The following is a 23,530-nucleotide window of genomic DNA, read 5'->3' on the forward strand; positions in this document are numbered from 1 at the left end:
TAGGGTTTTGTAGTGGAATCAGGTTTACAGTGGTGAAGGCCTCCCTGTGGTGTTGTATCTTAGTCTCCTGACTTTGTGGTGCTTGAGAACTCCAGCTTTACAACAGTAGTGTTTGAGGCAGGGAGTTGAAAGTCTCCCAAATTAGTAGTGGGATGTACAGTGAGCTCAAATGTGTTTGTAGGCCCTCCTGAGTGGGAGCCTACCCCTAGAACAGGGTATTTGGCCTTGTTCATTCTCAGTAGAGGGTCTCCCTGACCTCTGTTGAAATATGTAAATCAACCCAACCTCGTGAGCGCTGTGGGAAGAAAGTGCAATGTGATGGAACACAACCGTAGTGAGATTCAAAAATGCAAACCCAGCATAAGGGGCACTGTGAGAAGAAAACACAATGTATTGGAACACAAAAATAACGAGATTCGAAAATGCAAACCCATCCAACCCAGTAATAGTAAGAAAAACATATGTTTCCACATGTACTATTGTCTGCTTCTTGTGTTAATACTCTTCAACTGTGTGCATGTGAGTAGTTCTCCATTGTTTTGCTACAATTGACAGCGGAATCAGCACAGAAACAAAATAAGTCTTAATAGCAAATGTTTCCAAGTCTTTTCACTATAAAATCAGTTCTTCGTGACAATTCTGCTTCTGATCTCAATGGATCATCATAGTCTTTGGTATCAACTTTGCCTAGCAACAATGCATATCCATTATAGTATGGGTTTAATACGTATCTGAAACATATGCACCACCATCCTTCTACTGGCACATCTAGACGGTATGTGCTGTCCCTTCACCACCCAACGGAAGGCTTGAGAGGGTAAATAGAATTCAATAGGGGTGGAAAGATGTACACAAGGCAGTGTGGAGCTGCCCCAATCTGCATGACACATTTCAGAGACGGGTGGCTGTCGCCTCATAGCTGCCTATACCCACCCTTTCATTGTCTTCCATCTGTCATTGATAAGGGGTGTGAGATCAGCCGCAATCCCAATCCATTCTGGGAGGTAAGTATCCTTATAATGAAAATAGTGGGGGAGTTTGGATTTTGGTGATGTGAAGTTGGTTAGATAGACCACCTCTCCACCAGCCAGGTAACCAGCCCACCAGCCAAAGGTCCCAATGGTCATGATTGTGTGGTTACATTGGACAAGCAGAGCAAAGTCATTTGCCGGCGTGGATTCATTACTGTCACCAGCAAAATAGACATCCCCGTTGGAGGCGTTGATGTTTTCTTTGCACCACGGCATCCCGTTGCTGGCCACCACAAATATGGGCTCTTGATACTTTTTACGGAAATAGTCCATGGCTTCTTGTAGGTAGGCTCGATCCCCAATGGCCCCTTTCCAATCTCTGGGCATATGGACAACGTAGTCTCCTCTTCTCACATGAACTCCGACAAAGGTGACATTTGTCCGAGAACCCTTCAGCTTTGCCAGCTGCTCATTGGCGCCGTCTCTTAGAAAGTCATGTAATGTGAACTCTCTGCGGATCTCATCTCGTATATCACGGTACCAGGTCCATGACCAGGGATCGCCCGTTATTTTCACATATTTGCCACTGATGGTCTTGTACTCTTCGCGCATCCAGTTACTGGGGTGAAATCCCTTCCATTGAATCTTTTGGGCTACACTGTCATGGATCACTGGAATAGTGATTTTAAAGATAGGGGCTAGATAACTGTGCATACGAGACAGAATATAGGGCTGCTTTCCGTTCATCTTTGCAAAGGCATATAGCGCACCATACCCGTTCATCTGATTGCCCAAGCGGTTGATTGAATTCACAGTCCACATGCCATCCCTTTTCACTTCGGTCTCTCTTGCCGGTGTGGATGTCTTAGTAGCCGAATCTTTGCAGAAACAGTTTTCTCCGTTAGAGTAGTGCTTCCTCCATTGGCTATTGGTGTATGACGATAGAACCACGATGCACGCCAGAAATACTGCGGTGAGAAATCCCCTACGAATAGAAAATAGATTTGGCTGCTCCATGTTCTTTCTTCTTCACCTGAGCTCCTTCCTTTTTCTCATTATCTAAACAGAGAAAGAAATGTATTTATTTTTTTAAATTAACCACTTTCTTCAAGTTTTCCCACTCGTTGACTTTCCACCCATCCTACCTTGAGAACTTAGCAACTTGTTTTGCCTGAGATGGTGCAAAGTAATTTCAGGCACACAGTTCTGATATGTACACCCTTATTCATATTTATCATGGTTCTTGGATTTTTGTATTCTGTATACGTCATAACATGTCATTGATATTTGAAAGCAGGTCCGATGCATTGTTCCCCCATTGCCTCCTTCAGGGAGTTTGGCATCATTTATTTCATGATTTCCTATCACCAATAGACATAAGAGAAACTAACAGAACCAATTTGGCATGTAAAAAAAGTGATGTGTACAAATGTTGCAATGAAGCAATGCAGGTGTGCCACATGGTCCACAAATACACCCCCGTTCATAAACTTTGTCTTAGATTATTACAACAAAGTTGCAATGCATGCACCTCGTGCATTATTTACTGCATCTCCATTTGTTGTTATGATTAAAACTGCGATCAGCATAGCAACACAACATTTCTCTAAGGCTTCTGAACATCGTCTTCTCACCATTCCTGCACATGTACTAGCACTGTTAATACTTTTCTTAATGGGGGGGGGAGTGGGCTTATTAAGAAATGTTGACTGTACATTGTATCTGTAGAGAGTTGTAAAATGAAAAAATTGCTAATAAAAAAATGTATTGAAATTACTGGGCCTAGCAAAAATCTGCATCTGGTAGGATGTGCATGTAAAACATTTCCAAAGCATGTGCATCAAGTCAGTATTGTGTGCATGAAGTCTGCAAGAACGAATCTTCATAATCTTACCATTTATTTGTCTGTGGAAATATGTAGCCTGTGCATTGAGTGATATTGCCTACTCTATAGTTAGCATTCATCTAACGCCTTAAACAGCATAATTACTTTGAATCATTCTTTGTTCATGTTGCGATTTTACTTAATTTCAGAGACAATACAATCAAAATGGCGGCAAAAGTAGGGTGGGGGAGGGGGAGGCTGGGTGTTAAATACATCATTTGCCTTACTCACCCAAAGATGCATGGCTTGGTTTTAAAGAACATTAAGTCACATGTAGATTACAAATCATTCTTAAAAAGTAGACCTCCCAAAACATATTGAGATGTTTCAGAATGTGGGAAGGCCCGAGCCTCACCCGTCTGCCCGCCCCTCTATGTTCATCCATCCGCTCATGACCATCACTCCTACGCAATGGAATCACCTATGTGAGTATCCACCTATGGAGACAGTCCCGACATAATATCCCCAACTAGAACCAGCAACTAAATGCTCAATACAAAATATACTGAGGTCCAACACTGACATTCAGTTTGCTGGCCGGTATTGTGGTGGCAAAGCCAAAGACTGGATCGCGGATGTCCTATTCACCATCAACCAAATCCACATAAGCTCAGAAACCTTAATACACGGAGGCATTCCCTGGGAAACCGAAGCCACTTTCCTGAAGGAATCCAATGGGCAATACACACTTTGGAAAATGGCATCATAATGTCCCTGGCTGGTAACGCCAACCTAGGAGCACTGGACAAACCATTCTCTCTGCTAATAGGGCAATAGAGGTGAATAATATGACCCAGCAAATGACCTGGCATTTAATGCAAGTTTCCACTAATCAAGATCATCGGGTTTAATTGCAAAAACAAACCGCTCAGCAGCCAGGACACAAGGAAGCTGTACGTGCAGTCACATCTGGCTGCTCTGCTCATTAGATGCTCTGCCCGTGTATTCGAAGTTCAGTAGCTCACACGTGATCGGTGCAGAGAACTATGATTGCATATATTACCCAGAATCAGTGGAGTAACTTTGCTGAAAATGTTGGGGGGGACATGACATCTGAAGAAAAGGTGCCCCAGCCAAATGAATGGGGACAAAATGGTGTGCCATGTAAATTGGGGGGGACAAACACCCCTGCCCCCCTAAAATTACGCCCATGCGCAGAAGCAAATATTTCAATTGGATCCTCGAAATAAAACATTCCAAAAATAAAAAAGAGACAGGAATAGGGTAAAGAGAGAAAGAGGGTCAGTCAAGCCAGGAAGAAAACAGGAGAAAGATAGAAAGATACAAGAGATCAGGAGCATAAAGTGTTGAACTGCTGCAGAAGCGCAGGATTCCACCCTGCCACCTGCAGGTCACACCTGGCTCGCAGCAGCAAGCGCTTATCCCACTGAGCCATCCTGCCAAATATTCCTGCTGCGTATCCCACTGAGCCATCCTGCCAAATATTCCTTCTTAAAATGTGTATACGGGCAGCTTCAGGTAATGCCTTGACTCTGGGGGCTGCGTTTCTTATTAATAAGTAACACCTATTATAACAGTGCTGCGAAGCAGGGGGAATATGTCATGACACATTATATAAAAAAGAGTGGAGTCGGTAGGTACAGGAGAGGGTGGTGGATATATATTTTAAATATTTATATTTAACTGCACAGGCCATCATACAGACTGCAGTACACGTGGATTGCTCAGCAAGTTAAATGCTCAACTCTGACACGTGCCAGCATGCACTTGCAAAGTTCAAATATCAGCCCTTCATCCTTCCGAGGGTGATGCATTGACTTGAGTATCATTACTTGTGGTAGTAATAACACCAGTTGTTTCAGCCCTTTGAAGCAGGAGGAACCCGGCATGAAGAGCTACATATAAAAAGGTGACATTATATAAACTATACAAGCTGTTTATGGGAAAAGACAGCCCACAATAACATCAAAGTGTGCAGCTTTGCTCAAAATAAAAAGTTAAAATAATCAAGGTCACTGACTCTAGAAAGACAGCGCTGCGGCAGGGCCATCACTCTCTTCAGCTGTACCCAGAATATAACACATTGGTGAAAGCCAAAACACACAATAAGGAAGACTTGTGGCAGGGGGTATTGTGGTTTAAAGTTCATACTGCAGCTCACATTAACTGCAATGTGCACACAGTTAAGCTGACTAGAGTGTACAATAAGGTCACTCACCACATATAATGCTTCTCATTGTTTCTGCGGACTGTACGTGCCGAGTGCAGAGCTTCTAGCTGCTCACTAGAGAGGGAGTCCATCTCTGGTTATATTTTTTCTTTAATATGGTAGGCTTGCATCGATGCAGCCAGTCTAAATGTATTTATTTACTGTGGCATGGCATTTTTTACTGGCCTAACTCACATGATGAGGGTTTTTATATTATGTTATGTTACCTTATGTGAATTTATACCGCACTGCTAACACCCAGGGGCAGTCTCCAGGTGCTCGCGTGGCTCTGCAAGAGATTGGGGTAGGGAGGTTAGTGAGGATAGGTTAAGAACCAGAAGGAACTAGAATCTGTGAGTGTTGTTTTAAATGTGGGAGTTGGTGCGGGAGGCCCTGTGGGTTTATTTTTTATTTATTTTATTTTTTTTATTTGTTACACGCCCAGACCCTCGGGTGTCACGGCGAGGTTATAAGATAGCTTAGAAATTAGTCACATTGAAACATTACATTAGTTGCATTACATGATATAGGTTACAACATATTCACAACAATATACAGTGGCCTAAGTATTCACAACAGTATCCGATGGAAGGGGTCCTATCTTTCGGTGCTAATATTGGTTGAATAACCAGGTTTTTAGCTGTTTCTTAAAGATCGTGAAGGAGGATGCTTTTTTGATGATGATAGGAAGGGTGTTCCAGTGTTTGGGGGCTTAAGTGGTGAAGGGTTGTAACCGTATGGGTAAGATTCAGTGCCTCGGGTGTGTGATAGTGTTTGTGTTGGTATTAGTGTGTTGTGGTGGGTTGTGGTTGTGCGCACTGGTTAGATGATGTCCATAAGGGATCCAGAGTCGCGGCTTGGCCGTAGCTGTAAGTGTCTTGGTGTGTACTTGCGTTGTTGACAGTTTTATGGCCTATCTGGGGTGGTTCACTCTAGGTGTGCTTCCAGCAACTAAAAGATGATGTGTGTGAACATATAATTGATGCTTGGTTTGTTTATGTGTAGTGTGGCTAGCCCAAGATCTGGTGTAGTGGCCTTGGTTATGTTGGAGGCCGGGGAAGTTGGTTAGTAAGTCTGTTGGTTTGTTGGAGCCTCTGGTGTGACACTTTGGTTGCTGCTTGATGGTATCTAGCCAGGTTCTTGGTTGTGGTTCGTTGTCCCATCTCACCCCCATTCTAGTTGTTTGTCTGTGATGTCATTGCTGCTGATGTCCCTTTGTGGTTATCGTTGTTAGTTAAATAGCCAGGTTTTGAGTCATTTCGTGAAGTTAATGCAGTGTTCTGTGGTTCTAATTTCTTTGGGCATGGTGTTCTACGGGTTAGCAATTAGACGTGAGAACACTGTTCTGCCGAATTTACTTTTTTCATAATGTTTTGCCTCGATTTGTAGGTTATTGTTGGATCTTAGGTCCCTTCTTGGGCATTACCTGCTGTCATACTGGTCTACATTGGTGCAGCCTGTCTGGACATATTTTTCAGTTGTGACATGGCTTTTTTTACTGCCAATAACGAACAGGATTATGTTCTTATCGGGTAATTCTGGCATATGTTGGTGCAGCCTGCCTGGACATGTATGGTTATAGCCAGTATAAAAAAATGTGTTAATTTGTTACTTTATTTCGGTATGGAACCATAATAGTATATACCGACAGTAGACAAAATTTTTACTTTCATAATCACAATAAGAACTGAGGACAATCATTAAAAAATTCAGTAGTGTGCCGTACATTTATAATAGAGTAATTGATTTGTGCCTAATTTTACCTGGTTTAGTAAAAACAATTACATCCTACAGGACAAATAAAACACCTCACTGCCCATGATAACAATTAATTACATCTTTTGTTTAAACTGGTATAAAGGCGTCAGGAAAATTCGTTGGGAAATGCTGCTGTGCACTGTTGTTGCATCTCTTGAATTTTTCATGTCACTCCACAAAACTGTTTGCAAACCGTGTGGTTTTTTATCATAATATTTCACAGAAAGTGTGCTGAAAAATGCACCGTTTGTATCTATTATTTCACGGGAAGACCTCCCTAAAGCAACCATTGATTCGTTGGGCTCCCTTGCTACGCTCGGTTTCTCATGACCCTCTAATCAAAAAATGCACCAACCGCCACTGTGACCATTCAATTCTTGCATTCTCTGTGGAACCCAAACACACGCACTAGTCTATATTTCCTCTAAGGTGCTGCCTTTACATTTACCCAGCCTTCGAGCATGCGCACAAGCAGTAGCGGAGGCAGATTTTGGTGTGCGGTGGGTGGCCTATAGGGCACCAGCGGGAAGATTGGGGGTGTCTGGGCAGCCGAGGGGAGCCCGGGCAGGGGCAGGGGGGTGGGGTTTAAGCGAGCGGCCGCTGGAAGTGTGCTTGGTCCCAAAGCAGCAGCCGCTTCCACCAGTCAGAAGCGTCTTAGATCTGTCCAGCAAACAAAAATCCCCTTTCTGTTATTCAATAAATAGAGCAGTTTGCCAGTTTCCAGGTGTTCTTCTTTGTATGCCATCCCAGTAATGTGCACTGCTACTTCACGTCTCAACCAGAATGTGAGAGTGAGTTTTTTAGGGATTGTGGGTAGGCACATTTTCCTTAGGAGACCTGCTTGCAGCCGGGTATTTTCCATGGTGATGTGTGCTGATTGTTGGTATAATGTATGTGCTGTGGTGTGGAACGCAAATAGTCACTAATCTCTTCACAGCGCAGGGAATGTGCGTTGACGGGTCCTGCTCAATCACTATATATATATATATATTGCCCAGTACTTGGTCGGCCATGTTCTTGCTGCACCTGCTAATTGGGCGGTTCGATACTGCAGCAGGAATTCCTGCAGCCGCCAAAACCTACCCTGCCTTTAGGTGCTTGCATTCTTTTAGTTGTTCATAAGCAATTCAACCCTTCTCTGGAAAGAGTGAAGGGTGTCAGTCATGACGAGGGTGCCTTGGCTACCTGCAGGACAAAGTGGCCGCCATAGGTGGTCCACTGACTAGAGCCCGACCAGCCACAGGATTTAGCCCTGGCAGCGGACTCATCCCGGTGTTATGTGCGTGGGGGCGGTGTCAGGCCCCACACTAGCATTCACTCATGTGCTCCGCATTCGCACAAGGAGACACGTCGGAGACGTGTGGTTGCTTGGGTCCCCGGCGCAAACTGCCGGCGGGCCATCTTTATTTCACACTGCGCATGCGCGAGCCTCGTCATCGCTCACGCATGCGCGCACTCACGTATTACTACGCAACATCCCTCCTTTTCCCCCAAACAGTAAACTTTAACAAACATTATATTTAACAGTGCACTCTTCACACCTTCTCTGTCCATACTGTACTGACTACGAGGCAGGGTCCATAATGAAGTCCTGGAACCTCTGCGGCGGCTTGCGCCCCGCCCGGCTCGGGTATCTGCGTGCCTCGGCCTGAGGCACATCTTGTGTCCCTTGAGTCTCTGGCTGTTCATCGTGTCTGAGTGTCGATCCTGTGTTCTGCTCTGGTCCTTGTGTGTCGGTCTCCTCCGTTTCCGCAGCTCTGATGCGCTTGAAAAATGAGACGTTCCTGGTGACTGTTCCTCGCGCATTGGCGGCGGTGTTTGAGTGCTGTCGGTCTCACTGACCCATCGATGTGGAGGCGTATCGGGTCAGCCTTTAGTGTCCCTATACCTCAGAAAATCGTCTCAAAACGCTGCAGTAGATTCTCCAGGTCGGCGCGGTAAACAGCAAATGAGAAATGTACAATGTTTAGTGCCTCAGCTGCAGCTGTCACCAGGATTGGTGATATCCTCGTCAGAGAACGTACAATCCGATTCGCCACCCTCCCCTAACTCCTCACCTTCGTCTCTTCTTCCAGTACCCTTCTTCCCTTTACTTCTTGGTCGCTCCTTTTTTTTATGTAGGTAGGGACGCCCACGGAAGGAAGCCACCGTGTTACCCAAAAAAGGGTTTCCGGTGCCTCCTCCCGGGAACGCCGGTAAGGGGAAAAAGCCAAAAGGCACAAAAAACCCCGAAGCGACCTGCGTGACTCTCCTTTGGAATGAGCTGGAATGTGTTGGAATGCAGTCGGCTGAAGCAGATCCTCCGTGGTTATTAGGATGAATATTAGGATGAAGCTCCGAAGGAAGGTAGGCAGTAAGTAGTACGGAATCTCACAGGGAGAACCAAGTCCAAAGGTGAAGCGCAATCAATAGGCAGTCCTTAAACAGGCCGGGATCTGGTACACGGGAGATCACAGAGTAAGGTATCCGAATCACAAGAATCAGCTATCCAAGTAAACAGGCCTAGGTCTGGTACACAAAGAGGCAGGCAGGAGGAGAAAACAGGAAGGGGGAATAGAAGAAGGAAAAAAAGGGCAGAAGGCAAGACAAGGGGAATAGGAAAAGGACCCGAATAGAATTCGGGTATAACCAGCAGTGAGTGAGAGCAGGCGAAAAGGGCAGACAGCACTAACGGAGGAAACCGGAAGCGTTGCAACGCGTACACAACCCGGAAGGAGCTGTATTTATACTCCGGGCCGCGTAAGCGAGCATACGCACGGGCGGAGCTGAAAGTGGGCCTGACAGGCTACCAGCGTGCACGGCTGGATAATGTCCGCGCCGCCAGCGGTTCCACAGGCGCCAAGTACCGCGTGGCATGACAGTATGCCCCCTCCCAAGGGACCCTCCCCCTGGTTTGCCCGGATGGTAAAAGTGGAATTTGCGCAACAGTGTAGGGGCAGAAATATGGGAGATGGGTTCCCAGGAATTCTCAGAGGAGGGGAAGCCTTTCCATCGTACAAGGTATTCTAGTTTGCCTCTACGATATCTGGAGTCGCATATTTGAGCTACCTCGTATTCTTCCGGAGTGGAATCCTGAGGAACAGTAACTCTCTCAGCTTGACGCCTCCAGGTATCAACATGAAAGGGCTTAAGCTGAGACGCATGAAAGACAGGATGAACTCTGTTCAGGCTGGCAGGAAGTTTAAGACGGAAGGCCACAGGGTTGATCCTTTGTACAATCTTATAAGGCCCTAAAAACTTCGGGGATAGTTTGGATGGATGGGCCCAACGAGGTAAGTATCTCGTAGAAAGCATTACCCTGGAACCAACCTCCCAACCTGGCACGGGTTGACGATGTCTGTTGGCTTGGGACTTATAGCGTTCCTGCGCTGCCTGAAGGCTTTCCATAGCCTTCTTGTGTATCTCTTTAAGGCGGGTGAGTGAGGAATCTACAGATGGTATATTAGTAGAAAGACAGGAGATAGGAAGAATAGACCGGGGATGGTAGCCATAATTACAGAAAAATGGACTAACCCCTAGAGCTGAGTGTACGGAATTGTTGTAGGAGAATTCGGCCAGAGCCAATAACGAGTGCCAGTTGTCTTGTTGGGAATTAGTAAAACACCTTAAGTATTGTTCTAGAGTTCCGTTTAGCCGTTCAGTTTGTCCATTAGACTGGGGGTGAAACCCTGACGTGAGAGCTCTTTCAATCCCCAGCCGCTCACAGAGAGCCTTCCAGAAATGAGAGGTGTACTGACTTCCCCTGTCAGAGATGATCTTAGAGGGCATACCGTGCAGTCTAAAGATGTCTTGGAGAAATACTTCGGCCATGTTGGCTGCAGTGGGAACTCCGGGCAAAGGGGAAAAGTGAGCCATTTTAGTGAATGAATCAACCACCACCATTATACATGTGCACCCCTGTGAGATGGGAAGATCCACAATGAAATCAGTAGAGATTGAGCTCCAGGGGCCGTCAGGCACAGCACAAGGTTCGAGTAATCCTATAGGTCGTTGACGAGGGGATTTACTTCGGAGGCAGATGATACAGGATTGAACATAACGATCCACGTCCTTCCTCATTCTAGGCCAGTAGAAGTGACGACGAAGGAATTCCAGGGTGCCTGTACCGCCCCAATGCCCAGCAAGGTTTGTGTCGTGACACCAGTTCAAGGCCATCTTGCGAAAGGCAGGCGTGGGTAGATAGAGTCTACCTTTGACCAGGTAAAGACCATCTCTAATTTCTTATGCCAAGCCTTTGGGATGTTTCTCTACTTCAAAGCGCCCTCCCGATTGATCTTTTACCTGACTGAGGAACGTCGAAACCATTCCGATGCTTCTGGGTCGGGGAAACATGTGTTCACGGGGAGACTCGGAATCGGGTAGGTAGTCACAATGCCGTGAAAGGGAGTCAGCCAGCACATTCATCTTTCCTGGGATATAAGTGATGTGAAAATCGAATTGGGCGAAGAAATGAGCCCATCAGGCCTGTCGGGTGTTGTAGCACTCGAATTGCCTCAGGACTTGCAGGTTCTTGTGATCAGTCCGGATTGTAAATGGATACCTGCCTCCCTGAAGGAGATGCCGCCATTCCACACAAGCCGATTTCATTGCTAGTAATTCTCGTTCAATGACCGAGTAGTTTCTTTGACTTGCGTTAAGTGTCTTCGAGAAGTAGGCGACAGGATGCTCTACTCCCCGAACCTCTTGGAGAAGGACAGCTCCTATGGCAGCAGCAGAGGCGTCGGTCTCCAGAATGAAAGGCAGCTCCTGGTCAGGCTGTAGAAGTATGGGTGCAGCACAAAAGGCGTTCTTAAGATCCCCAAAGCTATCCTCGGCCTCAGCCGACCATCTGAACGGCACAAAAGATTTCTTGAGGAGAGTAGTGATGGGCAGGATCTTCTGGGAGAAATTGGGAATGAACCTCCGATAGAAGTTCGCCAGACCCAGGAATCTTTGAATTTCTTTCACTGAAGAGGGTGAAGGCCATTCTAGGATGGATTACACCTTGTGGGGGTCCATTGAGATACCCTGACTGGACAAGATATAACCCAGATAAGGTATGGATGAAGCGGAGAAAACACATTTTGCAAGTTTGACTGATAAGTGATTGTCCTTAAGCCTAAGGAAAACTTCCTTGACATGTTCCTCGTGTTCTTTGGCATTGTTGGAAAATACTAGAATATCGTCAAGATACACTAGAGTTGTTTGGCACAACAAATCGGAGAACAGTCTGTCCATAAACCGTTGAAAAATAGAAGGGGCATTAACCAACCCAAATGGCATGACCTGGTACTCAAAGAGCCCAAACGGAGTCCGGAAGGCAGTCTTCCATTCATCTCCTTTCTGTACTCGGAGAAGGTGGTAGGCGTTCCTTAAATCGAGCTTAGTAAATGTTGTTGCACCGTGGACGGCTTGTAAGATATCAGTTATCAAAGGCATTGGATAACGGTCCTTAACAGTGACTTTATTTAAGCCTCGATAATCAATGCAAGGTCTTAGGTCCTTCGAATATTTTTTGGAAACGAAAAACAAGGAAGCTCCAGCAGGAGACTTTGAAGGTCGGATCAGTCCATTAGCCATGTTATCGTCCAGATAACCTCTGAGATATTGCTTTTCCTCCAGTGACAGAGGAAACATCCTGCCGAATGGTACTAAAGCTCCTGGAGTTAGTTCGATGCAACAGTCCTCAGGCCGGTGTGGAGGTAGTTCAATAGGTATCTTTTCTGTCACCACCTCTGTGAACTCCCTTAGATAATGGGGCAAACAATGGACAGACTTGGTTTCACAACTATTAGATGTCTTGACAGTTTCGAATCTTGGCTCGGGTAAACATTCTGTTCTACAGAAGGAAGATTGAAAACTCAATAGATTTTTTGACCAGTCAATACTGGGGTTGTGTTTGCGTAGCCAGCAGATTCCCAGAATGATGGGGAAGTGCGCGGCTCTGATGATGTCAAAAATAATCCTTTCTGTGTGCTGTTGTATCGACAAGGTGAGTTCCTCGGTGGTGTGGGTGATCATGCCTGAGCTCAAGGGCTCACCATCCACACCTTCAACCTTCTGGTCTTCCTGTTTGGCAATTCTTTTAAGACCTTTTTGTTTGGTCCAGTGAATGTCGATGAAGTTGCCGGCAGCACCACAATCCAGTAGAGCTAATGTAGTCACTTCTGTAGACTCTAGTTTGAGGGTAACAGTGAGCACCATAAGACGAGAGTCTTCAGGGATTTCGGGAGAAGACACAGATAGAGAAACGTAAGGACTAGGACCAGCCCCTCGGTAGTGAGTCCCAACACTTACCGAGGGTGAGCGTTTCCCGACCTTCTGGGTGGAACCTCCAAACAGTCTCGTAACATATGAGTAGAAGCTCCGCAATACATGCACAGGCAGCCATCCCTGCGCCGTTTGCGTTACTCAGGGGTAAGCGGAGCACGCGCTGTCCCAATTTGCATGGGCTCCTCCTTGGAGGAGCGTGAGAAGGGTACAGAAGGAGACGGGTGTGTTTCCAGGAGAGGGGGAGCATTTGTCTTGGTCTTTCTTCTTTCCATCCGTCGTTCGGTCAGGCGGAAATCTATCCGGAGGGTTGCCGTAAGGAGTTCCGCAAAGGATACCGGTCTTTCTATCCTGGCTAGCTCATCCTTTAAGTCTTCTCTCAGACCTCGCCGAAAGATTGCATATTGAGCCTGCTCCTGCCACCCAGCTTCAGCTGCCACCTGTTTAAATGTTGTAATGTAGGTTAGCAGATCCGAATTCCCTTGACGGATGTCCAGCAGATCCTCTGAAGCCAGGTAGGTACTTTCAGTATGTAGAAAGGTTTGTTGTATCAAGCCCTTGAAAGCATCATAATCCTGTAAGACTGGATCCGGCAGGTTCACCAACGGAGTAGCCCATGCCAGGGCATTACCTGACATGTGTGTTATCATAAACCTAACCTTGGCATGGTCCGAGGAAAAGGTCTCAGGGCGGAATAGGAAGTGTAAATGGCACGCATCCAAAAACTCTTTTACTTTTTTTGGAGTGCCATCAAACTTGCCCGACACAAGGGGGAGCGGTGGAAGATCGGTGGAAGGTCGTTCTTTCTCTGTTATTCGTTGCTGAAGGGTGGCATTGGCGGCCTTGAGATTCTGCATTTTCATATTTAAGTTCTGTACTGCTGCTACAAGTTCCTGTACTTGCTGTGGCGTAGCCATCTCAACTTCAATTTGGCGTTGCAAACTGTCACCAGGATTGGTGATATCCTCGTCAGAGAACGTACAATCCGATTCGCCACCCTCCCCTAACTCCTCACCTTCGTCTCTTCTTCCAGTACCCTTCTTCCCTTTACTTCTTGGCCGCTCCTTTTTTTTATGTAGGTAGGGACGCCCACGGAAGGAAGCCACCGTGTTTCCCAAAAAAGGGTTTCCGGTGCCTCCTCCCGGGAACGCCGGTAAGGGGAAAAAGCCAAAAGGCACAAAAAACCCCGAAGCGACCTGCGTGACTCTCCTTTGGAATGAGCTGGAATGTGCTGGAATGCAGTCGGCTGAAGCAGATCCTCCGTGGTTATTAGGATGAATATTAGGATGAAGCTCCGAAGGAAGGTAGGCAGTAAGTAGTACGGAATCTCATAGGGAGAACCAAGTCCAAAGGTGAAGCGCAATCAATAGGCAGTCCTTAAACAGGCCGGGATCTGGTACACGGGAGATCACAGAGTAAGGTATCCGAATCACAAGAATCAGCTATCCAAGTAAACAGGCCTAGGTCTGGTACACAAAGAGGCAGGCAGGAGGAGAAAACAGGAAGGGGGAATAGAAGAAGGAAAAAAAGGGCAGAAGGCAAGACAAGGGGAATAGGAAAAGGACCCGAATAGAATTCGGGTATAACCAGCAGTGAGTGAGAGCAGGCGAAAAGGGCAGACAGCACTAACGGAGGAAACCGGAAGCGTTGCAACGCGTACACAACCCGGAAGGAGCTGTATTTATACTCCGGGCCGCGTAAGCGAGCATACGCACGGGCGGAGCTGAAAGTGGGCCTGACAGGCTACCAGCGTGCACGGCTGGATAATGTCCGCGCCGCCAGCGGTTCCACAGGCGCCAAGTACCGCGTGGCATGACAGTATGCCCCCTCCCAAGGGACCCTCCCCCTGGTTTGCCCGGATGGTAAAAGTGGAATTTGCGCAACAGTGTAGGGGCAGAAATATGGGAGATGGGTTCCCAGGAATTCTCAGAGGAGGGGAAGCCTTTCCATCGTACAAGGTATTCTAGTTTGCCTCTACGATATCTGGAGTCGCATATTTGAGCTACCTCGTATTCTTCCGGAGTGGAATCCTGAGGAACAGTAACTCTCTCAGCTTGACGCCTCCAGGTATCAACATGAAAGGGCTTAAGCTGAGACGCATGAAAGACAGGATGAACTCTGTTCAGGCTGGCAGGAAGTTTAAGACGGAAGGCCACAGGGTTGATCCTTTGTACAATCTTATAAGGCCCTAAAAACTTCGGGGATAGTTTGGATGGATGGGCCCAACGAGGTAAGTATCTCGTAGAAAGCATTACCCTGGAACCAACCTCCCAACCTGGCACGGGTTGACGATGTCTGTTGGCTTGGGACTTATAGCGTTCCTGCGCTGCCTGAAGGCTTTCCATAGCCTTCTTGTGTATCTCTTTAAGGCGGGTGAGTGAGGAATCTACAGATGGTATATTAGTAGAAAGACAGGAGATAGGAAGAATAGACCGGGGATGGTAGCCATAATTACAGAAAAATGGACTAACCCCTAGAGCTGAGTGTACGGAATTGTTGTAGGAGAATTCGGCCAGAGCCAATAACGAGTGCCAGTTGTCTTGTTGGGAATTAGTAAAACACCTTAAGTATTGTTCTAGAGTTCCGTTTAGCCGTTCAGTTTGTCCATTAGACTGGGGGTGAAACCCTGACGTGAGAGCTCTTTCAATCCCCAGCCGCTCACAGAGAGCCTTCCAGAAATGAGAGGTGTACTGACTTCCCCTGTCAGAGATGATCTTAGAGGGCATACCGTGCAGTCTAAAGATGTCTTGGAGAAATACTTCGGCCATGTTGGCTGCAGTGGGAACTCCGGGCAAAGGGGAAAAGTGAGCCATTTTAGTGAATGAATCAACCACCACCATTATACATGTGCACCCCTGTGAGATGGGAAGATCCACAATGAAATCAGTAGAGATTGAGCTCCAGGGGCCGTCAGGCACAGCACAAGGTTCGAGTAATCCTATAGGTCGTTGACAAGGGGATTTACTTCGGAGGCAGATGATACAGGATTGAACATAACGATCCACGTCCTTCCTCATTCTAGGCCAGTAGAAGTGACGACGAAGGAATTCCAGGGTGCCTGTACCGCCCCAATGCCCAGCAAGGTTTGTGTCGTGACACCAGTTCAAGGCCATCTTGCGAAAGGCAGGCGTGGGTAGATAGAGTCTACCTTTGACCAGGTAAAGACCATCTCTAATTTCTTATGCCAAGCCTTTGGGATGTTTCTCTACTTCAAAGCGCCCTCCCGATTGATCTTTTACCTGACTGAGGAACGTCGAAACCATTCCGATGCTTCTGGGTCGGGGAAACATGTGTTCACGGGGAGACTCGGAATCGGGTAGGTAGTCACAATGCCGTGAAAGGGAGTCAGCCAGCACATTCATCTTTCCTGGGATATAAGTGATGTGAAAATCGAATTGGGCGAAGAAATGAGCCCATCAGGCCTGTCGGGTGTTGTAGCACTCGAATTGCCTCAGGACTTGCAGGTTCTTGTGATCAGTCCGGATTGTAAATGGATACCTGCCTCCCTGAAGGAGATGCCGCCATTCCACACAAGCCGATTTCATTGCTAGTGATTCTCGGTCAATGACCGAGTAGTTTCTTTGACTTGCGTTAAGTGTCTTCGAGAAGTAGGCGACAGGATGCTCTACTCCCCGAACCTCTTGGAGAAGGACAGCTCCTATGGCAGCAGCAGAGGCGTCGGTCTCCAGAATGAAAGGCAGCTCCTGGTCAGGCTGTAGAAGTATGGGTGCAGCACAAAAGGCGTTCTTAAGATCCCCAAAGCTATCCTCGGCCTCAGCCGACCATCTGAACGGCACAAAAGATTTCTTGAGGAGAGTAGTGATGGGCAGGATCTTCTGGGAGAAATTGGGAATGAACCTCCGATAGAAGTTCGCCAGACCCAGGAATCTTTGAATTTCTTTCACTGAAGAGGGTGAAGGCCATTCTAGGATGGATTACACCTTGTGGGGGTCCATTGAGATACCCTGACTGGACAAGATATAACCCAGATAAGGTATGGATGAAGCGGAGAAAACACATTTTGCAAGTTTGACTGATAAGTGATTGTCCTTAAGCCTAAGGAAAACTTCCTTGACATGTTCCTCGTGTTCTTTGGCATTGTTGGAAAATACTAGAATATCGTCAAGATACACTAGAGTTGTTTGGCACAACAAATCGGAGAACAGTCTGTCCATAAACCGTTGAAAAATAGAAGGGGCATTAACCAACCCAAATGGCATGACCTGGTACTCAAAGAGCCCAAACGGAGTCCGGAAGGCAGTCTTCCATTCATCTCCTTTCTGTACTCGGAGAAGGTGGTAGGCGTTCCTTAAATCGAGCTTAGTAAATGTTGTTGCACCGTGGACGGCTTGTAAGATATCAGTTATCAAAGGCATTGGATAACGGTCCTTAACAGTGACTTTATTTAAGCCTCGATAATCAATGCAAGGTCTTAGGTCCTTCGAATATTTTTTGGAAACGAAAAACAAGGAAGCTCCAGCAGGAGACTTTGAAGGTCGGATCAGTCCATTAGCCATGTTATCGTCCAGATAACCTCTGAGATATTGCTTTTCCTCCAGTGACAGAGGAAACATCCTGCCGAATGGTACTAAAGCTCCTGGAGTTAGTTCGATGCAACAGTCCTCAGGCCGGTGTGGAGGTAGTTCAATAGGTATCTTTTCTGTCACCACCTCTGTGAACTCCCTTAGATAATGGGGCAAACAATGGACAGACTTGGTTTCACAACTATTAGATGTCTTGACAGTTTCGAATCTTGGCTCGGGTAAACATTCTGTTCTACAGAAGGAAGATTGAAAACTCAATAGATTTTTTGACCAGTCAATACTGGGGTTGTGTTTGCGTAGCCAGCAGATTCCCAGAATGATGGGGAAGTGCGCGGCTCTGATGATGTCAAAAATAATCCTTTCTGTGTGCTGTTGTATCGACAAGGTGAGTTCCTCGGTGGTGTGGGTGATCATGCCTGAGCTCAAGGGCTCACCATCCACACCTTCAACCTTCTGGTCTTCCTGTTTGGCAATTCTTTTAAGACCTTTTTGTTTGGTCCAGTGAATGTCGATGAAGTTGCCGGCAGCACCACAATCCAGTAGAGCTAATGTAGTCACTTCTGTAGACTCTAGTTTGAGGGTAACAGTGAGCACCATAAGACGAGAGTCTTCAGGGATTTCGGGAGAAGACACAGATAGAGAAACGTAAGGACTAGGACCAGCCCCTCGGTAGTGAGTCCCAACACTTACCGAGGGCGAGCGTTTCCCGACCTTCTGGGTGGAACCTCCAGACAGTCTCGTAACATATGAGTAGAAGCTCCGCAATACATGCACAGGCAGCCATCCCTGCGCCGTTTGCGTTACTCAGGGGTAAGCGGAGCACGCGCTGTCCCAATTTGCATGGGCTCCTCCTTGGAGGAGCGTGAGAAGGGTACAGAAGGAGACGGGTGTGTTTCCAGGAGAGGGGGAGCATTTGTCTTGGTCTTTCTTCTTTCCATCCGTCGTTCGGTCAGGCGGAAATCTATCCGGAGGGTTGCCGTAAGGAGTTCCGCAAAGGATACCGGTCTTTCTATCCTGGCTAGCTCATCCTTTAAGTCTTCTCTCAGACCTCGCCGAAAGATTGCATATTGAGCCTGCTCCTGCCACCCAGCTTCAGCTGCCACCTGTTTAAATGTTGTAATGTAGGTTAGCAGATCCGAATTCCCTTGACGGATGTCCAGCAGATCCTCTGAAGCCAGGTAGGTACTTTCAGTATGTAGAAAGGTTTGTTGTATCAAGCCCTTGAAAGCATCATAATCCTGTAAGACTGGATCCGGCAGGTTCACCAACGGAGTAGCCCATGCCAGGGCATTACCTGACATGTGTGTTATCATAAACCTAACCTTGGCATGGTCCGAGGAAAAGGTCTCAGGGCGGAATAGGAAGTGTAAATGGCACGCATCCAAAAACTCTTTTACTTTTTTTGGAGTGCCATCAAACTTGCCCGACACAAGGGGGAGCGGTGGAAGATCGGTGGAAGGTCGTTCTTTCTCTGTTATTCGTTGCTGAAGGGTGGCATTGGCGGCCTTGAGATTCTGCATTTTCATATTTAAGTTCTGTACTGCTGCTACAAGTTCCTGTACTTGCTGTGGCGTAGCCATCTCAACTTCAATTTGGCGTTGCAAACTGTCACCAGGATTGGTGATATCCTCGTCAGAGAACGTACAATCCGATTCGCCACCCTCCCCTAACTCCTCACCTTCGTCTCTTCTTCCAGTACCCTTCTTCCCTTTACTTCTTGGCCGCTCCTTTTTTTTATGTAGGTAGGGACGCCCACGGAAGGAAGCCACCGTGTTACCCAAAAAAGGGTTTCCGGTGCCTCCTCCCGGGAACGCCGGTAAGGGGAAAAAGCCAAAAGGCACAAAAAACCCCGAAGCGACCTGCGTGACTCTCCTTTGGAATGAGCTGGAATGTGCTGGAATGCAGTCGGCTGAAGCAGATCCTCCGTGGTTATTAGGATGAATATTAGGATGAAGCTCCGAAGGAAGGTAGGCAGTAAGTAGTACGGAATCTCACAGGGAGAACCAAGTCCAAAGGTGAAGCGCAATCAATAGGCAGTCCTTAAACAGGCCGGGATCTGGTACACGGGAGATCACAGAGTAAGGTATCCGAATCACAAGAATCAGCTATCCAAGTAAACAGGCCTAGGTCTGGTACACAAAGAGGCAGGCAGGAGGAGAAAACAGGAAGGGGGAATAGAAGAAGGAAAAAAAGGGCAGAAGGCAAGACAAGGGGAATAGGAAAAGGACCCGAATAGAATTCGGGTATAACCAGCAGTGAGTGAGAGCAGGCGAAAAGGGCAGACAGCACTAACGGAGGAAACCGGAAGCGTTGCAACGCGTACACAACCCGGAAGGAGCTGTATTTATACTCCGGGCCGCGTAAGCGAGCATACGCACGGGCGGAGCTGAAAGTGGGCGTGACAGGCTACCAGCGTGCACGGCCGGATAATGTCCGCGCCGCCAGCGGTTCCACAGGCGCCAAGTACCGCGTGGCATGACAGCAGCACAACTCAGAAGGGAATGTGGGCTCACGCTTGTGACAAAGAACGTCGCTCTTATTTTGTTCTTCCCATGAGTTACTGGAGCCACGAACACTCCTTGGATGGGAAGAGGTGTGTGTCCTCCGGAGGCGTATATACGTGCTGTGGATTCTGGCAAGCCTGACGGACCAGGGAGTGCATTGTAGTGTTCAGTCGCCAGCACACAGACGGATGCTCCAGTGTCTATCAAGACTGGCGTGGGTGTTTCCCTAATGTTTACCGTGCACGTGGGTTGTCGTCTTCTTCCTGGGCCCTTGGCTATGCTTGAGATGAAGAAGATTCCATCCTCCTCCTCCTCGGCGATGTTTATATCTTGCATGCCTTGTTCGATGGACGACACTCCCCTTATTCTCCGAGTGTTGCCTCTGCCAATCCTCTCGGGCCCTCTAGATGCTGCGACTGGTGTCGTTGCTCTGCACACTCTAGCATAGTGTCCTGGTGCGCCACACTGGCCACAGACTCTCGATTTGGCTGGACAATCACCCACGTGCGGCAGGTCATACCCGCAGTATTGACACGATGGGGCGTTGCCATGCCCGTGGGGCTCTCCACTCCTCTTGATGCCCATCTTGCCTTCCCTGGGGTGGAGCGTCCGATTGCAAAAGCTTCATCTTCCTTTCTCCCGTGTGTGGCTGCGTCCATCTTCGCTCCCCTGGCATCGGCCAGTTCGTATGCTCTCCCTGTGTCCAAGATCTGTTGCAGAGTCAAACCTGGTTCTCTCCGGACCTGTCTCCTCAGTTTTCCAGAGCTGGAACCCTGCAGCAACTGGTTCCGAATCATCTCCTCTTCGTTCCCCCATCTACAGGAGCTTGCCAAAATTCTGAGCCGCGCACAGAATTGGTCCAACGACGACTCCTCATGTTGCTTCTCCGCACTCATGACAAACCTGTCAAAGTCGACATTTGCCATGGGAAGAAAGTGATCCTTGAGTGCTTGTTTCACGGCATCATATGTGGCGACTACAATGTTCAAAGTGTCATACATTTTGTGGACCTCTGCCCCTGCCGAGTACACCATGGTGGCTATCCTTTCTTCATCATCCGTAATCCCCAAGGCCCTGAAAAACATCTCCAACCTCTTTACCCACAGGAGCCATTTAGGTCCCAGTTTGGATGGAGGGCCTGTGGTATCGAATTCGGGCATGGGAGCTAGTGTACTGGTCATCCTGCGTGGGATGGGGGCAAGGGCACCTTCCTGTTCATCTTCCTCCCCCATTCTGGAGTGTGTTACTCACAGGTAATTGTCGAAATTCTCCAGCGATTGGGGCTCTGGTCAGCCTAGTCCACTTGTGGCATAGTTCCTTCTTCCTGCACTTCTTCTCACCTCCAAGCAGTGTGCCACAGCCTTGCAGCTGCAGAGGCTGTGGGCGTTCCAAAAATTGATGCTTTGCATTGCAGAGTGCAGGTGGCGCATTAGCACCCTCACGGGCCGCAACCACTGCACTCCGCGTGCGATCTAAAATGGCCGCCGGCCACACGTGTGGGTCAGTGTCGACACGGAGCAGCGTTCGCCTCCTCGAAAGCTATCAGAGCGGAGGACTGCTCCACCGCCGTCCTCGTTGCCAGTGTTATGTGCGTTGGGGCGGTGTCAGGCCCCACGCTAGCATTCACTCATGCGCTCTGCATTCGCAAAAGGAGACACGCCGGGGACGTGTGGTTGCTCAGGTCCCCAGCGCGAACTGCCGGCGGGCCGTCTTTATTTCACACTGCACATGCGTGAGCCTCTTCATCGCTCACGCATGCGCGCACTCGCGTATTACTACGCAACATCCGGGACTCATCCTTTCAACATTTGAAGCAGCTAAAATGAACACAGGTCAGCAGGAACATGCATTATAATACCGAGAATAGAAAGGGTGTGGTATTATGTTGTTACACATTGTAAATGTCTGGAACGTCCTGCTCAAATGTAACGGGTGCCTTAATCCATGTTAGATACTAGCATTTTGGTGTAGACATGTGCTATTGGCTGTGGCATCTATGCTGCGAACCTCCTGCAAACAATAAATAGTTATGACATAAAGAAAACAAATGCCAAAACCTCAGGCCCAGTATTGGGGCATCAATGAAGGTGCGACGTCTCAGCAGCTCTGCATCGCTTCCGCCTCCCGCGCAACGAATACAAGGTTAACCTTGTATTTAACGCAGAGGTGCAGGGAGCGCGGGTAAAGAACGCTGCGTTATACAAACACAATGCACAGTGCCCATTCCATCTAATGTGTTTCGTTCTTGCTAAACCACTGTGTTCAGGGGTGAAATGGGAACAGATTGTGTACAGTGCGAGATAGCCAAACCTCACTAGGCAGAGCTTGGGCGTTCTCTGTCCAAGAAACTTTTGAAGAATGGCTGCAAACGGCAAATTGTAAAGCACATGTGTCCCTACACAAGCATGAAAAAGCAGACAAATATAAAAAAAAAACAGTCTTTGTTGAGATTGAGAAAAACATGCTGGAAGATTTATAACTAATTCTTTGTAGCGACAGGAAACACAAAGCACGCTCAAATGTTGTAACATTTCAACTTTCTGACCAGCCCTTCTCAACAATACTGTGTTCCAGATCCCAGCCCACTGGAAATGTGTTCTGAACCTGTCATTCAAAGAGTGTTCACACAACAGCAGCATCTGTCCTTAATGTAAAATGACACAAAAATATAAGAATGGGGCGTGGCGGAAAAGCAAAAGGTGGGGCACAGGGTGGGGAAGATACGAGAGAGGACAGGAGAGAGTCAACACGCACTGTAATGCAGCAAAGAGGGATTGTGTGGGAGAGTGGTTCTCACAGTGCGACCAAACATTAATGCGGATGGGCATACTCCTGTGGAACTGTCGGTGTGTTCCTGTAGTGCCGGAATAATGTAGAGATGTCCTGCATGAATGATCCCTTCGTTATCGAGCAGATATGGAGAGCACGTTTTAGATTGCCCATAAATCTCTCGACTGTTCCGTTGGCTTGAGGCCAGAGCGGTGTGATTTTGCGGTGCTGGAAAACTAGATGTTCTGCGAACATTGCAAAATCATGCCCGCTGAATGGGGGTCCATTATCTGACTTTACAATGGTGGGAATTTCATCATGAGCAAAGGTTTTGTCCAGTGCTGGGATGACCGACTGAGTGCTCGTGGAATGGATCAGGTTATTTCCGGATACCTGGACTTCTCGTGCATGATTACTAGCACATATTTTCCATTGGAGAGTGGACCAAACATGTCGACAGTTTCTGGGGAATCAGTGTAATTTTGAGTGGTTCGGGGAACGTGCGTGACGCGACTGCTTTGCACGCTATGCATTGTCCCAGCATCTGTTCAACTTTAGCATCCATCTGTGGGAACCATACCTTTGTCCTGAGTTGCCGCTTTGTAGATATGATGCCACGTTGTCCTGTGTGGGCCAGGTCGATTACGTGATACTGTAAACTTACAGGGATGACAAATCTG

The 23,530-nt window shown here is 47.6% G+C and overlaps 1 protein-coding gene across 3 annotated transcripts in view; it reads right to left on the minus strand.

Moving 5' to 3' along the window:
- Window positions 1-373: 373 nt before the first annotated feature.
- LOC138527217 (galactoside alpha-(1,2)-fucosyltransferase 2-like) overlaps window positions 374-23,530 on the minus strand; it is a 184,019-nt gene continuing 160,862 nt past the window's right edge. For all 3 annotated transcript variants that reach the window (XM_069638337.1, XM_069638338.1, XM_069638340.1), the window contains one exon: window positions 374-2,030. In XM_069638337.1, coding sequence (XP_069494438.1) covers window positions 924-1,988 — 1,065 coding nt within the window. In that variant the 5' untranslated portion in view covers window positions 1,989-2,030 and the 3' untranslated portion in view covers window positions 374-923. The remainder of the gene's footprint in view (window positions 2,031-23,530) is intronic.

The sequence above is a fragment of the Ambystoma mexicanum genome, chromosome 1q (genome assembly GCF_040938575.1).
Source record: "Ambystoma mexicanum isolate Mex_15411 chromosome 1q, UKY_AmexF1_1, whole genome shotgun sequence".
NCBI classification, from domain to species: domain Eukaryota; kingdom Metazoa; phylum Chordata; class Amphibia; order Caudata; family Ambystomatidae; genus Ambystoma; species Ambystoma mexicanum.